Raw genomic sequence first — 17773 nt, 5'->3', positions numbered from 1 at the left:
ATACACGATCGTGTGTACATAAATTATAATTTTAAACAATAGCTTATTTCAGTGCTTGCAACGCTCTATTGTCGTTCACATCAGCATAACGGTGCTCATTAGCATATAAACATCAAATTACGCGAAATCGTTCTTGTTCGCTGCGAGAATAATGATTCCCCTCACTTTAATTTCGCTGAAAAGAAGGCTTTACTTTATGAAGTATAGATTTCAGAGACTCGACCGTTTCTGGAGGCTCATCATCTTAGCATTACTTGGAGTTTTGCTCTGGATTTGGGGTAAGGTTCTAACTTCTGATCCTAAGCTAAGTTAAAACGTACCGAGTAAATTGTTAATGTTTCTGTAATAATTATTTATATGTACACAGCTGACTTGTGGTTCAAATTAATTGACGCTTCGAATGTAGTTACTAGAAACTATCGCTCAATATTTTGATAATCACTTGTGATAGGCGTATTCTTAAGAGGTAAATAAAATTTGCGATGCTAAACACGCGAGATACCGCACTTGAAGCCTTCTAAAAATTCGTTGATTTCACTGACTTGAATATTTCTTCAATGAGCTAACGGTCCAACTTAACGTTGTTCTGACAAGGAAATTGAAGGAATAGTGAGTTATCAAACATAGCAATATATAGTATTTGTTTATGCCTCTTATAAGTTACTGTCGAATGTAACCGGTGCGAGCCAGTCAGTCATGCGAGGCATGGAACGAAACAGATATGCTTGATGTTTTGATAATCATCTGTGTGCTTCAAAAGGGAACTATTTATGCAAATTTATCAGACGTTAGCCTGGCTTTTTCAGACTGCTTCTCTCCATTAGTGAAAAAGAATTAGAATAAAGCAAAACATGTGGCCCATGGAGTAACATGGCAGTCACGGGGTATTATAAAACGTCGATTGGAAAAGTTTGTCATGATAAGTATGAAAATGATAATAAAAAAATTAAAATTATATGTTTCTTATAATTGAATTGCTGAAAGCATTCGTACGAAGTGACTTGTAAAGATTGGCACTTTGTTAACAATATACAGTGTATTGTGTTCAGCTTCAGCTACTGGCCTGCATAGGTAACACGAGTTTTCTGCCCGGGGGGACTCCTATATGAAACGGACGGGGATGCTCGTCGGAAATTTTGAAAAGAACCGGCCTAAATGAGACCAATCTGGGTGTGCTTCAATCTTTTCTTGACCCCTAAAAGATACCAAAAAACTAAGAATAGAATTTATATTTGTATATTTCTTCGTTTGTAACCCTAAACGAGACCATTATGGCTTAAAATATTGGCGTTTTGCCCGGAACATCCTAAGCGAGACCAAAAATCCGAAATTTACACCCCTAAGCGAGACGACGAGCATCCCCGTCACTTTCATATGCGAGTTTCCCCGGGGGTTTTCTGGAATTGCTTGTTTTACCATTTTTACATAAACAACCCACCTAAAAAGTTTTGGCAAAGAAGTCACAAGAAATTAAGCGAGTTGAATTTGGATTTGCTGAGTTGCGATTTGAACTTTCAGTAATGCAATGTTGGCATTTCTAATGTTGGTACCCGTGAAAGAAGAAATTACTTGTTCTTGGGAGAGGGGCGGGGATGGTGCGGATAAGGAGGTCTAAACTGCCCGCTTCCGTACTTTTTAATCCCGGTTCCAGCCCCTTTCTTGAGTGGTTCCCGCCTCTTTGTGCTATTGCTAGTGCAAATTCAACCTTTTTCTCAATTTCTTCCGGTTCCTGCCCTCCCTTCTCCCGTTTCATACCTTATCTTCTGCCCCTTATTCCCCAGGCTCCAGCCCTTTTGCCCCCTCCATTTTGTTCAGCTGCTTCATTGATTCATCAGACTCGAATCAGACGTCAGAGCTGAGTAATACTTCTCCCCATAAGACATTAGCATCATAAAGAAACTAACGACTGCAAATTCACCTTTTAACTTACAGTGTGGAATTCATCCAGTTATGATGTCGCCACATCTCCTGAAATTCATAAAAGAGTCCAGCAGCATGTGGCACATTACTGTAACTATCCAGCCCGTACAACTGGTGCAGAGGGATCATTGAGCTTTGAAAAACCACTTAATCAACAACGCTTTCATTTAGAAATGGCACAGGTATTAATTCGACATGGAGACAGAACTCCTTCAATTTTTATCCCTAACATTGAGAATGCAAACCTTGATTACGATTGTAATTTCAAAACTACAGACAACGACCAGAAACAAATGTTTGAAGACTATACACAGACAACTAAATACATCACTCCACGCGAGTTTGTCAAAGGTGTTAGGAGAACTTACTATCTTCTTCCTTCATGGCAAAGATGTCAGTTTAGCCAACTGACACAGAAAGGTTTCCTACAGCATTTTGCTCTTGGGAAACATATGCGAGCATCTTACAGTAGTTTGATAAACACAGGCACCAAGCCTAGCGATCTTCATGTGCGATCGACTTCGAGATCAAGATGTGTGCAAAGTGCTGCCGCCTTTCTGTATGGGCTGTTAACAAAGGATACTATCATGAGAGGTAAGGAAACAAAACAGATAAGTATTAGTTACAACGTCTGAGTATTAACACATCAGGAGGACCAAGGAGGCAAAATTCTGGCTGCTATATTAGATGGAAATTTCAGCCTTAGATAGTGACCACGGAAATCAAGAGTTAACCTATCACTATCACGAAAACCCTCAGGACCAAAGAGTGTGTGCGCTTAAGAGAGGTGTCCGCTTAAGGAAGGTTAAAAATGTAGTGTTTGTATGTGACTGGGGCCATGACTAAGTGTCCACTTAGGAGAGGTGCCCTCTTAAGGGAGGTTGAAAGTGTAGTGTTTGTGTGTGACTGGGTCCATAGCTGTGTCCACTTCCGGCATTACGAAAGGTGTCTGCTTTCGGGAGATGTCCTTCAGGTAGGTTCGACCGTATTTTGTTTAAAAGAACTGCCAGCTTGCAGAGAGAAGTTAAAAAACTTAAAATTAAAAAAATAAACTCAGTATTAAACCGTGCTCTTCATTGTTCAGAAGGTGTTACCATCAACATCACCTCAGATATGTGGTTTCGAGAAGATGACGATGGCATGCCGTACAACTGTCCTTCATTGAGGAGACGTTGGAATGAGTACAAACAGAGAAGAGACTACATTGCAGGAGCTGCGGCAATAGAACCAACCATGCAGCAGTTTTCACGACTGTTAAGGACTCCAAGGACATCCTTGCCAAACATAGTATAGTAAGATAAGTTCTCTGCCGTTGATATCATTTTTACCCGGGGGGGGGGGGGAGGGTACTCGACATAATTTCGGGTAGGGAGGTGCGGCCCGGCATCCTAAACCCTGACCCTGTTTAAGACACGAACCTCTGATTTTCCCACCCTGTTTAAGACAGAATGCCAATTTTTGATTCCCCGTCTACGACATAAACAAGTACCTCACTGGCTCTGTTGTGATCGTAAATTAAGCTAAGTATCAATGCCGAAATCAACGTAAGTCAGCATTACGGAAGAATTTGTAAAAATTCGCCTTGTTACACCTCTGCAGGCATATACATCCTATCCTGTTTAACTTTAGTCTATGCAAAGATACCCCGTTTAAGACAAAAAGGGGTGAGATATATACCCCGTTCAAGACAGAAAAGTCTGAAAACCATACCCTATCGGGCCGCACGTCGCCATTAAGCCCTAATAAGGGAGTGCCCCCCCCCCGGGCATTTTTAACAAGTAATGTGCGTGGGGCCAGATTGTATGAAAGGTTCAATGTCAACAACTGGCTATTAGGGTTGATTTGGGAGTCATGGCCCAGCCTTATGGTTGTTATATTGGAAATCTTGATCGAGAGGTCAATAGTATAGCCCGTTACCGTAGGGTGCACCAAATATTCAAAATGGCGGCCGATCTCAACGAATATAAAATAATATTAAAAAACGAGCTTGAAAATTTAAAAAGGAAACGTCATTAAGGAAATGTAGGGGGATATGTAAGGATAAAAAAATCTGGATGCGGACAGGTGTAGCAGGTTTGTGTAAGAGCTCTCAACTAGTATAAAATAATTTTCAAAATAGTGTCCGATCTCACGTCATATAAAATATTATTTAAAAAAAGGGCTGGGAATGTAAAGCGAAACTCCATACAAAAATGCAAGGTTGTCTAAGGTTAAAAAAGCCGGTGGTAAACAAGGAAACCAGGTTTTCAATTCAAAACACGAAACGTTATAAGAACGTCATTAGAGCCGCCATCTTGGATTTCACCAACCGACACAATCTCGTCCCCAGAGCCTGCGTTTCCCTTGACCAGCGGGCCGGGAAACTCCCTGGCGCAGACCAGAAGGATCGCGGCCTCTGGGGACGAGATTGCAACCCACCAACCTCGTTCCCAGGGCCTCTCTTCCTTTCTTCGGAGGAAAATAGCGGACATTGACACAAATCAGGCCAGAACGCTTAAAGAAAGTACAATAAAAACAAATTGTATCATTGTTGCTTTAAATAACTGGAAAAATAATGAAATATGTCAAAAAAGAGAAAGGATGAATAAAAAAGCTGAGAGCAAACAAGTAAATTTTCACAGCATTTATTTAACAGATAGGATGGTTGCTTGTTTACACATTACATCATTAGCAAAAAAAACATTTTTTACAAGGTCTAAAAAGTAGAATCGATTGGCTTTTAACTCATAAATACAAGTATCTTGAGGTAACAATGCCGGTTTCTCTCTGATTGCCTCATCTTGTTCTTTCGTGAGCCATCTCTATCAATGTAGCCAATGGAATTCTTGAGAATATGGTTGCCAGGGTGATGTTCTTGGCAAGACTGCCTAAGCTTTTCTTCTTTGTGATCTTTTCTTTCTTTCTCTTGAGTGTTGATTGAGCCTTTCTAGCATTCAACTTGGTGTTTCTTCTAGTAGTTTTATCAGTCTGAACCGTTTCTTCAATAAGTACAGGGTTTTCGCTTGGTATGCTTTTAATCACGTGTTCTCTGTTGTCGTCACCTTTTCCCAAGTTGGGAATATCGGATGAGGATGCGGTTGAAGATACGCTTTCTGCCTTTATTCTTTCCATCGCTGAGATGCAAGTAATGTGATGTGTCAATTTTCGGTAGATTTTATATCCACTTTATGGTTAATTTCCCTTAAAAATGAGCATGAGTAACTCGGTAAAAATAACTTTGCTCAAAATGAGTCACTCACATCTATAAGTGAGATCGCAACAAACCAACGTGCTCATTTTAAGACGGGCGATTGACGAGTGTGCTTAGCGTATGGGTTATTTTTGTCAATTTTGTCACAAATCATTTAGCCGAAGTTACAACAGAAATCGCCACGAGAAGAAAGGTAAAGATTCGCCAGACGTTTTTGATGATGTGGAGACAGAGGAAGAAGAATATGACCACAACGAAGACGAACAAGAAGAGGAGGATGAAGATGTGGAAGAGGATGATGGTGATGATGATGAATCCAGCGTTGAAAGTGACGAAGAAAATTAAAATTAAAATTAAAATTAAAATTAAAATTAAAATTAAAAATAAAATTAAAATTAAAATTGAAATTAAAACTAAAATTAAAATTGAAATTAAAATTAAAATCTAAATTAAATTAAATTAAATTAAATTAAATTAAATTAAATTAAATTAAATTAAATTAAATTAAATTAAATTAAATTAATTTTCTTCTAGATTTATTTGTTTTCAACCGTTTGGAGCGTGAAAAAGTTACATTTACATCGTCTAGAACTTTCAACCTCTTCAGGGTTCTCTTCAGGACATGATAAAGAATATTATATAAGTCACTACGTTAAATATGCTGGGCAAGTAAGAAAATAGCACATGAACATTGATTCCCTAAGGTGCTGTCTAAATTGTCTTATTGTTTGAGTTTCTTAGGATAATAGTATTTAATTAGGATATGTACGCAGTTCTATTCTTACGCTCTGGTGATTTGTCTTTGTGCGTATTTGCGTATATATACAATTTTGAAATAAGAATAAGAATAAGAATTAATAATAAGAACGTTTCCATGCTTGGCGAACCGCGCCAGTCCTATCATTCCGGTCGCAAAAATAACGTTGTTGCTCCGCAACTCATTGTGCTGCTCCTCGTTGGGTCCTGGTCTGGGGGACGGCTCCCTGCAAATATTCCAGTTTACTGTTCATTTGTAGTTGCTCCATTCCCGAGTATTTTGGTAGTCCCGTCACGATGTTGACTCCCTCCTGCACCTGCCGGGTCAGCGGGTCCTTGTGGGTGCAGGTGATCCACATGTCAAAGGTCACCTGCCGGCCGTTGTGGTAGTCAATCACATGTTTGCCCAGGGCGTTGTTTGTCTGTCGCTTCTTGGTCGCGTCTTGGTGATCTAGTGCTCGGGTGAATCCATTTCGCGCCGATTCACCGATGTAGTAAGAGACCATCGGCTTACCAGCTTCGCCTACCACCTTTTCGCCGCTGTCGGCTCTGTCGGGGATGGTGTCTGGCCCCTTGGTCTTACAGTCGCGGCATTCTATCAGGTAGCAGCAGCTATTTCGCGAGCATGGTCCTCCTCTCTTCCTGTCGGGCCTTGTCTCCGCGCTGCGACACACTAGACAGTCTGCTCTGTTGCACGGCCCTGCCCAGGGATCTTTCATCAACCTTGAGCTCATCTTTTGACCTCCTCTTTCTACGATTTTTACTCGCCATCCGCGATCTGTCCCGCTCCTCTCTTCAACCTCCCGCAGCATGTTTGCAAGCCTGCCTCCGGGGGTGGCAGGGACGAACATGACGGTTGAGTAGCCACCGGTCTTGAACCACTGGGTCTTAGCCGACAGTTTCTTCTTTCGTCTCTCCTTGGCCTGGTAGGAGCGCGGCCTGTTGATTGGCCGGTCGTTATCCTCCTGATCTTTCTTCATCCTGTCGAATGCCATCATGGCGCTGGTGATGATCTCTTGACGGTATCTGGCGCCGTATCCGCTCGCTCGCATCCTGGCTGAGAATTCCGACAGCAGCTCGGCTTTCTTGCTGTCTGACAAGTCGAGCGAGGTGTTTCTCAGGATCCTCAGTGCTTGTTGCGTCAGTGCTGTCCTCTTCACCTTTTTACCAAATTAAATTAAATTAAATTAAATTAAATTAAATTAAATTAAATTAAATTAAATTAAATTAAATTAAATTAAATTAAATTAAATGAAATGAAATGAAATGAAATGAAATGAAATGAAATTTAAATTTAAATTTAAATTAAAATTAATCAAATTAAATTAAATTAAAATTAAATAAAATTACATTAAAATTAAATAAAAAATATTTTAAAATTAAATTAAAATTAAAATTAAAATTAAAATTAAATTTAAATTTAAATTTAAATTTAAATTTAAATTTAATAAAATTAAAATTAAATTTAAATAAAATTATTTTTAAAAACACAACAACGCTTTTCAGGTTTTGGAACATGTTTCGATGTTTCAAACATCATCATTAGCCATAATGAATATATAAGGTTTACAGAATGATCGTTATATAGATATGTAACAGCCTATACAATGAGCCTTTATAAATCCAAATTAACGTAAAATACAAACTTATTTAAAGTTTAAAGGCATCGCAACTGTCTCAACAATGCCTGGAACAATTAAGATTTTTAAAAACATGGGAATTTTTGTCCCGAAAAAGATGTTCATTAACACTTGTGTGAAAATGCCTATTGGTTTCACCAATATAACGAGCTCCACAGCTCGCACACGTAAACCGGTACACAACACCTGATTTTAGAGACTTGGGAATAAAATCCATAGGACTAAACATACTGCTAACTTTGAATGGAGAGAATATAACTTTTACATTTAAATCTTTGCAATACGTATTAATAATAGATGAAATTTTCTTCCCTGTGTAGGTAGAATAATAACCAATATATGGTAGTTTGTAAAAATAACAGTTGGATATGTCAAATGTGGAGGTATCCACGAATGATCGCAGACGATCGCAAAATCGTAGAAATTTACTGAACTGTAAACGCAACGATGGCAGAGCGAAATGTTTTCATATGATCGCAGAAGATCGCAGACGATCACAGAAGTGTCGAATGATGGGATCGATCTTCAATATTATGGGATAGTTTTTATTCGCAATTGATCGCAATTGTGTTTCCATATGATCGCAAGAAATCGCAGACGATCGCAGCAAATAAAACCCTAGAACTTGGTTCTAATTTCTGCGATCATCTGCGATCATGTGGAAACCAGGCTGTGGCGCAAGACAGTTTCCTGTATTTTTCAGTACCTCAATTTTGACGAATCAATACTACGACTCTTTTTGAGTTGACACAACAGTTTTGGTATGAAACAGTTGCCCAATCACTGGTTAACAAGATATGATCATTTTCTTGACAAAACATTTTTATGATGGAAAAATGATCAGCATGTAAAGATAAAAATTTTGGCAAAAGTTAAAGAAAATATGTACCTGGGGTTCAGAGCACAATCTTGATAACACGCGTGCCATGACACGCGTGCCATGACACGCGTGTCATGACACGAGTGCTATGACACGGGTGCAATGACACGCGTGCTATGACACGCGTGCAATGACACGCGTGCTATGACACGCGGGCCATGACACGCGTGCCATGACACGCATGTCATGACACGCGTGCTATGACACGCGTGTCATGACACTCGCGCGTGCAATGACAATGACAATGCAATGACACGCGTGCTGTGTCATTGCGTGTCATTGCACGCGTGTCATAGCACGCGTGTCATTGCACGCGTGTCATTGCACGCGTGTCAAAGCACGCGTGTCATTGCACCCGTGTCATAGCACGCGAGTCATGACACGCGTGTCATAGCACGCGTGTCATGGCACGCGTGTCATAGCACGCGTGTCATTGCACGCGTGTCATAGCACGCGTGTCATGGCACGCGTGTCGTGGCACGCGTGTCATTGCACGCGTGTCATGACACGCGTGTCATGGCACGCGTGTCATGGCCCGCGTGTCATAGCACGCGTGTTTTGTCAAGAAAATGATCATATCTTGTTAACCAGTGATTGGGCAACTATTTCATACCAAAACTGTTGTGTCAACTCAAAAAGAGTCGTAGTATTGATTCGTCAAAATTGAGGTACTGAAAATTTTAATTTAATTTTAAAATATTTTTTACTTAATTTTAATGTAATTTTATTTAATTTTAATTTAATTTGATTAATTTTAATTTTAATTTTAATTTTAATTTAATTAAATTTAATTTTAATTTTAATTTAATTTAATTAAATTTAATTTAATTTAATTTTAATTTTAAAAATATTTTTTATTTAATTGTAATGTAATTTTATTTTATTTTAATTTAATTTAATTTAATTTAATTTAATTTAATTTAATTTTAATTTTATTTACTTTTAATTTAATTTAATTTGATTAATTTTAATTTTAATTTAATTTAATTTAATTTAATTTAATTTCAATTTCAATTTTAATTTTAGTTTTAATTTTAATTTTAATTTAATTTAATTTAATTTAATTTTAATTTTAAAAATATTTTTTATTTAATTGTAATGTAATTTTATTTTATTTTATTTTATTTTAATTTTAATTTTAAAGTAATTTTAAATTAATTTTAATTTTATTTAATTTTAATTTTATTTAATTTTAATTTAATTTAATTTGATTAATTTTAATTTTAATTTTAATTTTAATTTTAATTTTAATTTTAATTTTAATTTAATTTAATTTAATTTAAAATGAAATGAAATGAAATGAAATGAAATGAAATGAAATGAAATTAAATTAAATTAAATTAAATTAAATTAAAATTGAAATTGAAATTGAAATTGAAATTGAAATTGAAATGAAATGAAATGAAATGAAATGAAATGAAATTTAATTTAATTTAATTTAATTTAATCAGGGGGGGCCGAAGACTCGCGGATTTTTCGTATCACAATCATCGCCGGTAATTTGACGTCACATCCGGTCAAAAATGGGCAAAAATGTCGAGCACATCGTCTCCGCGAATCGCCGAAAATAATTTTCAAGTGGACGTGTTTGTTTCGTTTTTTTGAAGTGGGCAGCCTCGATTAATTTTGGTCCATGCAGTCGAGGGAGATTGTAGGGACATTGCTTCGACTATTTGTGGACAGATGTCGATAAAAGAAATAGCTTTACTGCAAAATTGATGGCAAATAACGACGGCGTACTTTTGTGTCATGGCGGAAAATTTCGCTTACTCCAAATAATTGACCTGCTGACTTTTGGATCTAGCAATCACGGATGTAGCAAAAGTGATGATTTAAATAGCCTATTCGGTTGACAACACCACGGATCAAACACTGGCGGTTGTAGTTTGCAGTGGCTATAGCGGGAATATCATTATCACAAGCCTTGAAGTTAAAATTTCGAGCGAGTAATCTCTGCAAGACGTCGAAAAGAAGTTTGTAGCAGGCATGTTTTCTTCGTATTTCTGAACTAACAGTTCTTGTGATTTTGTACTGTTGAACGGAGAGAGGTTGCAGATAGATTGCTTTGACCATTGTAGGAAAGATTTTGACTTCAGATACAGTTTAAGGAAAGTTTGAAGGAAAATGACTGAGACCTGCGGAGAGCGAAGTGCTGTGTCATGGCGGACAATTTCACACTCGCAAAACACGAGTCGTTCCAACTTTTGGACCTAGCAATAACTAATGCGCGGAAATTGTTAAGTGAAATAGCCTATTCTGTTTACTAGGCTATGTATGAATTACTGGTGGTTTTAGTTTGTAATGTCTACCTCGGCGATATCATTATCACAGGCCTTGAAGTTTCAGAGGTCGGTATACTGGCTCACTGGAGGTGTTTTTGTTCTATAAACTAGTGTGCACGTGTTCAAATAGAAACTGCATGCATCCTCATGGAGGTTGGTTCTCTATTTCTCGCATTTTGTATTAAACATTATATTGGTTCCAATGAGAATGTACTATAATAAATGTCATGTACTATCGGTACCTGTGGTCATCTCAACTGCGGCTAATATTATTATAAGAAACATAATAAATAATTATGGTTTCTTTCACCTTGGGGCCAAATTTAAATCATATCTTGTTGTAAGATTTGTTTTAAAATAATATCCTTTATAGATCTGTTGCTCAAGGTTAATTACAGGTTTATTAATTGTGGCATAAGAATTAACCTTTTACCTTCTGGGGGCACTTAGGTGTGGCCAGTGGAAAATATAATAACAAATTAAAAAAATGTTAAAAATATAAACAGGATTCTCTGATATAAATGCATAAATACATATATTAATAAATTAATTGTCATTATTGATTTGGAATTTTAGGACTGGCAAAAAAAGTTTTAAGCTTTATTGAAAATTAAATGCTTTGGCCTTGGCTAAAAAAATCCAGTTAGAAAAAAAAAGGAAAAGTGGGGGAGAGACAGGTTGCCTACTTCAACCTCCTAACTAGCGTGGTTCTTATTTGTGCATTTATAAATCTCAATGACTGACCATTTTTGCTAAATATAAAATCTCAAAATTAATTCATTTTATTTATTAATTTATGTGTGTGCATGTGTTTGTTTTATGGGTTGATAGAACAACATAAGACTTACAAACCATAAACCACAACCCTTCAATACACAACCTAAAGAACAAATGCTGCTCCATATTTCATTTATTATTTATTTTTCTGATGTATAGTGAATGATATTTTTAGGTAGCTCGATCAGTAATAGAGTTAAAACATTGGCTGCCACAAGATAAGTGAATTTTTTTATTTTAACAAACAGAAGTCCCCTTTTTTGTTTAAGCTGTTTATGTTTTATTGAACAGCTCACTTCAATGGTATTGGAAAGCTGAAAGGAGAGTAAGCATGAGATGAAACCATGTTTAAGGAGACAATGCAGGCAGAACAAAAGTTTAAAAATATTGAAGGCATGCAGTCAAGGAAAAGGAGGATATTGGATCTACCTTGATGGAAAGGTGTGGAAATACCATTTCCATGCATAAAGAACAAAAGAATGACTGTTTTAAGAACCAAAAGGGATATGAATATTTGCTCACAAGTTTATAATATGAAACTTAAAATAACAGAAAAGGTTACACAAGAATTTCTTTTCAATGTGTAGTTCCAGAAAATATGCATATTCCCCCCTACATTTATCCTATGACTCTGTCTCCCCCCCCCCCCCCATACCCTGGAATTTTTAATTAAGTTTGATGCATTGGTTCAAAATTTTCCCCAAACCACCACCTCCTCTTTGGAATATCCAATTCTTTTGTGGGGGATATCATAGATAAATTTCTGTACCTAAACAATAATGCACTGTATAAATCGGAAACAGAAAATGTCAGAAAATGGGAGTCTATATAATTGCCCAAATACAGGTGTGAATGATATGGCTGAGACATTGACACCCAAAATATAGATGATGTGTCTTAGTATAGCGCAGAAAATACCCAGATCTGATTAAGCTTTTCTCTTGGGTAAGTGAAAATAGAATTTTCATGGCCAGGTAGGTAAGTGAGATTAGTCTCAACAGTTATATATTGGGTCACTGAGAAAGTAGATTTCAAAATTTGTGGCCTAAATCTTTTTCAATTATTTGTTTTTTTGTTTGCTTGTTTGTTTGTTTTTTTATTCGTACCTCAGTGAGACCCCTATCCCATTTGCCCCTAAGTTAAATAGTGCAACCCTTCTTAGAAAGCCCAATATACGAGATAATGGATGCTTAAGGAAGGCTACCTCTCAACTGACTTTGCCACTCACAGATCACACTGTGCCACAGACCAATAACAGGGCAAAAAATTAACCTCTATAATCAAGGGCTAAGTGAAATAACATCCTTATTCCTCTACCAGCTATTATAATGAGAAGACCAAATTAAAAAAATAATTTATCCTCACTCATCCCTGCAAAACCAGTTCAACAATTCAATGAACATTCAAAGGACGAGTCACATAGACCAAAAAATACAATACTTTTAATCAGAATGGGTAGTAGCACATTACCCATGGACATTGTCAAACAAATTTGGCCAAGTACACAATAATTGTTGTTTTGCTTTGTCAAAGTGAAACCCTTTCAGAAAACTGTAAATGGTTCAAAACAGATTAATATGTAGCTACCAGCTTGAGAAGATTTTAGAAACAGGTCAAGAATTATTTGAATAAGTAGCTCTACAATTACTGAGCCATGTGACAATTATTTGGTATCAATCTTTATATAATAGACAAGTCAATCTCAAATTACATACAGGACGATAATATAAAGTGATTATACAAATATTTACAACAATAAAATAATTAAGGAAACTTAATTCTCTTTCAGGCCAATGCTAAATTAAAAAATGCTCAACTATAGGTTTGTGCATTTGTTTTGGCCTCTAAGATATTAAATGATTTCTGTTTAGGAGGCTCACAACGGTTTCTAGCCCTTTACAGCTCTTATAATAAGTGTTAACGTTAAAAAGACAAATTAAACTACTGACTAACAGCTGGTGAGTGATTTATATATAATTACACTAGGATTTGTTGATAGCATGATGTTATTCATCCTCTTTATACCGGTAATTACTTAACTAGCTTCTGTTTCTATTAATTTATTTTTGTTTGTTTAGTTCTAATTATCTTCCACACTCCAGTGCCTCCAGGGCGTCAAAACTTAATTGTTAATGCCACAGTTAATAAAGCTGTAATTAACCTTAACAGATGAACTGATCTGTTTTTAAAAAATCTCAACACAAAATATTCGAATTCGGCCCCCAGGGTCGCCCAGCTGCCCCCAGGTGTCAGAAAGAAACCATATTGTTAGCCACAGTAAAGAATAAACAACTGATGACCACAGAGACCAATTATACATACATTAGTCATTGGAACCAATATAATGTTCAATACAAAATGTAAGAAATAGAGTACCAACCTTCGGAATGCACGCAGTTTGTAAGTTGTCTATTTGAACACGTGCACACTAGTTTATAGAACAAAAACACCTCCAGTGAGCCAGTAATACCGACCTCTGAAACTTCAAGGCCTGTGATAATGATATCGCCGAGGTAGACATTACAAACTAAAACCACCAGTAATTCATACATAGCCTAGTAAACAGAATAGGCTATTTCACTTAACAATTTCCGCGCATTAGTTATTGCTAGGTCCAAAAGTTGGAACGACTCGTGTTTTGCGAGTGTGAAATTGTCCGCCATGGCACAGCACTTCGCTCTCCGCAGGTCTCAGTCATTTTCCTTCAAACTTTCCTTAAACTGTATCTGAAGTCAAAATCTTTCCTACAATGGTCAAAGCAATCTATCTGCAACCTCTCTCCGTTCAACAGTACAAAATCACAAGAACTGTTAGTTCAGAAATACGAAGAAAACATGCCCTGCTAAAAGCTTCTTTTCGACGTCTTGCAGAGATGACTCGCTCGAAATTTTAACTTCAAAGCTTGTGATAATGATATTCCCGCTATAGCCACTGCAAACTACAACCGCCAGTGTTTGATCCGTGGTGTTGTCAACCGAATAGGCTATTTAAATCATCACTTTTGCTACATCCGTGATTGCTAGATCCAAAAGTCGGCAGGTCAATTATTTGGAGTAAGCGAAATTTTCCGCCATGACACAAAAGTACGCCGTCGTTATTTGCCATCAATTTTGTAGTAAAGCCATTTCTTTTATCGACATCTGTCCACAAATAGTCGAAGCAATGTCCCTACAATCTCCCTCGACTGCATGGACCAAAATTAATCGAGGCTGTCCACTTCAAAAAAACGAAACAAACACGTCTACTTGAAAACTATTTTCGGCGATTTGTTGAGACGATGTGCTCGACATTTTTGCCCATTTTTGACCGGATGTGACGTCAAATTACTGGCGATGATGGTGATACAAAAAAAGTGCCAGGCGTCGAGAAGTCTTCGGCCCCCCCTGAATTTAATTTAAAATTAAATGAAATTAAATGAAATGAAATGAAATTAAATTAAATTAAATTAAATTAAATTTCAATTTTAATTTTAATTTTAATTTTAATTTAATTTTAATTTTAATTTTAATTTTAAATTTAAATTTAAATTTAAATTCAATTTTAATTTTAATTTTAATTTTAATTTTAATTTTAATTTAATTTAATTTTAATTTTAATTTTAAAATATTTTTTATTTAATTTTAATGTAATTTTATTTTATTTTATTTTATTTTAATTTTAATTTTAAAGTAATTTTAATTTAATTTTAATTTTATTTAATTTTAATTTTATTTAATTTTAATTTAATTTAATTTGATTAATTTTAATTTTAATTTAATTTAATTTAATTTAATTTCATTTGATTAAATTAAAATTAAAATTAAAATTAAAATTAAAATTAAAATTAAAATTAAAATTAAAATTGAAATTGAAATTGAAATTGAATTTGAAATTGAAATTGAAATGAAATGAAATGAAATGAAATGAAATGAAATGAAATTAATGGCACGCGTGCTATGACACGCGTGCCATTTACCCTGTTCCTGGCGATCGGTTAGTTGGGGCGCAACCCTCGTCTTTTGTTGTTATGACTCGCTGTTCTTGGCGCCTATCCCCACCTAACCAAACGCTTGGAGCAGGCTTCACTGATGCCATTCATGATAAAATGGCTATATTTAGACATGATGCCAAATCAGCGCTAGCTGATTTTCATGCAGGTCCTCTATCCAGGTCGAATTGGAATTTGGAAATGTCGGTTTTCAGCTGGAAGGAAAACTGGAGAATCCGGAGAAAAACCCTTGGAGCAAGGCGAGAACCAACAACAAACTCAACCCACATACCGTATTTACTCGAATAAGCGCCGTGGCGCTTATTAAATTTTTCGTGCCTCAAGTGCGGCGCTTATTCGAGGGCGGCGCTTATTTAAAACTTGGCCGCCGAAAAGAATTTTATATTTTACAGTAATTGAAAATAGCATCTTTTGGTTGTCAGTATTCGTTTCTTGCTGAAGAGAGAAGTGGCGCTAATTATAAGTGTCCTTGCAAAGTTCGCGGCCGTCACAGCATTTATAGAACTATGTACAGTAAGAATGTTGGATAGAAAAGCTGATGGGCGAGCAGTAAAACAATCACTTTGAACTGCAAAACATCACTTTTGCTGGAAAGACATGTCAAAGTATGTTTTAGAGTTGCTTTGTAGGACTTGTAGTGTTCTTTAAGGTAAATGGAATTCATCAAATAAGCGCCGCATCGGGACTGCGATGCTTATTCGGGGCGGCGCTTATTAACTTTTTTGGCCCAAATGCGGCGCTTATTCGAGGGCGGCGCGTATTCGGGGGCGATGCTTATTCGAGTAAATACGGTATGGTACCCGGCCGGAATCGAACCTGGGTCACATTGGTAGGAGGCGAGTGCTCTAACCACTGCGCTAACCCTGCTCCATGCATGGGGGTCGCAAACCGCTTCGGGGTACAAAAACCATTGAGCTATCTGGCTCTTCCTCGATACTCCCAAGATTGGGATGCACTAAACCTTTTTAAAGTTGATTTGTGGTAACAATGAATACATTTTTATTTCAGCTTGACTGATATAATTTACGCTCGTTCCTGCCACAATCATCCCCTGCCCTGTGGCCCTGGGGGTTGCGTGTCAGAAGAAATAGCAGTCAAGGCAATGGATTTTGCAAACTGGGCTATTGCTGAGAACTACACAGGCATAGCTGATGTTGCAAGTAACCCGATGCTTATACAGATAGCCAAGAGAATGATCAATAAGTCTCATCACAAATCCACACTTAAGTTTTTACTGTACAGTGGTCATGACAGTACTGTCACACCGCTGTTACTAAACCTTGGAGTTCATGATCGGAAATGGTGGACTCCCTATGGAACTCGTGTCGCCTTTGAACTCTGGAGGGACACTCTTGTAGACTCTTCAAAACAGCAAGATACTCTTGACAACTTTTATTTTCGTGTTCTTGTCAATGGTAAAGTCGTCACTAGTAAAATGAAATTTTGTGGTGACGCGTTGGTCAATGGTGAACTTTGTCCTCTTAAAGAATTGGTTTCATGGCTCTCTGATGGTGCGGGTATTGAAGGAATGGATGAGAGCTACAAGACACTTTGCTCATAAGACTATCTAGTTAATTTGCTCAATAATTTGCAATCCAAATATGCATTTCTGCATTTTGAGATAAAATATTTTCATTTTCAAAAAATAACGTTATTAGATTTTGAAAATCATGAAAAATTAATTCCCTTATACATATTGCAGCACAATATTTTTTATGCCAATGAGGGACACCCTTGGTTTCACATGTTTTAAGCATTCTGTTTAGCTCTTTTTTAAGGAAAAGGAAATTACGAGACATCATAAGTTAGCTACTAGAGAGAATGTACTTGGCTGAGAAACTGACTTGTTTAACCTGTTTGACCAGGTCTGTTGGTAGTCAACTGCTTAAGCGTCAGGTTTCTGTAACTGTTAAAATATGTTGTATATTTAATGGCGTTAGAAATTGTGTTATTTATTATTAAATTTGTAAGTTTTATGCGTCTGTTAAACTCTTTTACTTTTTTTCTTTTATAAAAACATCGAGGCTGAAAAACGTCAAAATTAAACAACATCCTTAGGACTTCCCCAAGGCTGATTTTGGAATAAACGAAGTAAATCGGAATCAAACTTAATCCATCCTGAAACAAACATTATCATTAACCGTCAGTGAACATCAAAATAAATTGTTTACATCGTTACAGTTATCTTCAGTTTTGTTTTTTGAAAAAAAAAATAGAAAATTGTTGATAGAGTGGCGAAGCCACGATCGAACGAAAGAAAAAGAAAAAAAACCCTCTAGCATCCAGAGTAGAAAACAGCAAGAAAGAACCCATTAAAGTACACATGATTGACGCACCAAT

At 36.5% G+C, this 17773-nt stretch overlaps 1 protein-coding gene across 1 annotated transcript; it reads left to right on the top strand.

Annotated features, from left to right (window-relative positions):
• The first annotated feature begins 141 nt into the window (after positions 1–141).
• LOC144656884 (2-phosphoxylose phosphatase 1-like) lies at positions 142–17309 on the top strand. Its single transcript, XM_078517130.1, has 4 exons — positions 142–278; positions 1933–2514; positions 3005–3212; positions 16442–17309. Exons 1-4 carry the CDS (start codon positions 152–154, stop codon positions 16992–16994), a joined length of 1470 nt encoding a protein of 489 aa, XP_078373256.1. The 5' UTR covers positions 142–151; the 3' UTR covers positions 16995–17309.
• Positions 17310–17773: the final 464 nt, after the last annotated feature.

Source organism: Oculina patagonica, chromosome 6 (assembly GCF_052425735.1).
Source record: "Oculina patagonica isolate OP01 chromosome 6, crgOcupat, whole genome shotgun sequence".
In the NCBI taxonomy this organism is placed as follows: domain Eukaryota; kingdom Metazoa; phylum Cnidaria; class Anthozoa; order Scleractinia; family Oculinidae; genus Oculina; species Oculina patagonica.
The sequence above is the reverse complement of the archived record's forward strand: the minus strand, read 5'-3'. Positions and strand labels throughout refer to the sequence as shown.

Bases quoted from the DNA above. Each gene is read 5' to 3' on its own strand.
- LOC144656884 (XM_078517130.1), top strand. From the start codon at position 152: ATGATTCCCCTCACTTTAATTTCGCTGAAAAGAAGGCTTTACTTTATG. The intron at 279-1,932 runs GTAAGGTTCTAA...TTTAACTTACAG, and splicing joins AGTTTTGCTCTGGATTTGGG to TGTGGAATTCATCCAGTTAT. The intron at 2,515-3,004 runs GTAAGGAAACAA...TTCATTGTTCAG, and splicing joins AAAGGATACTATCATGAGAG to AAGGTGTTACCATCAACATC.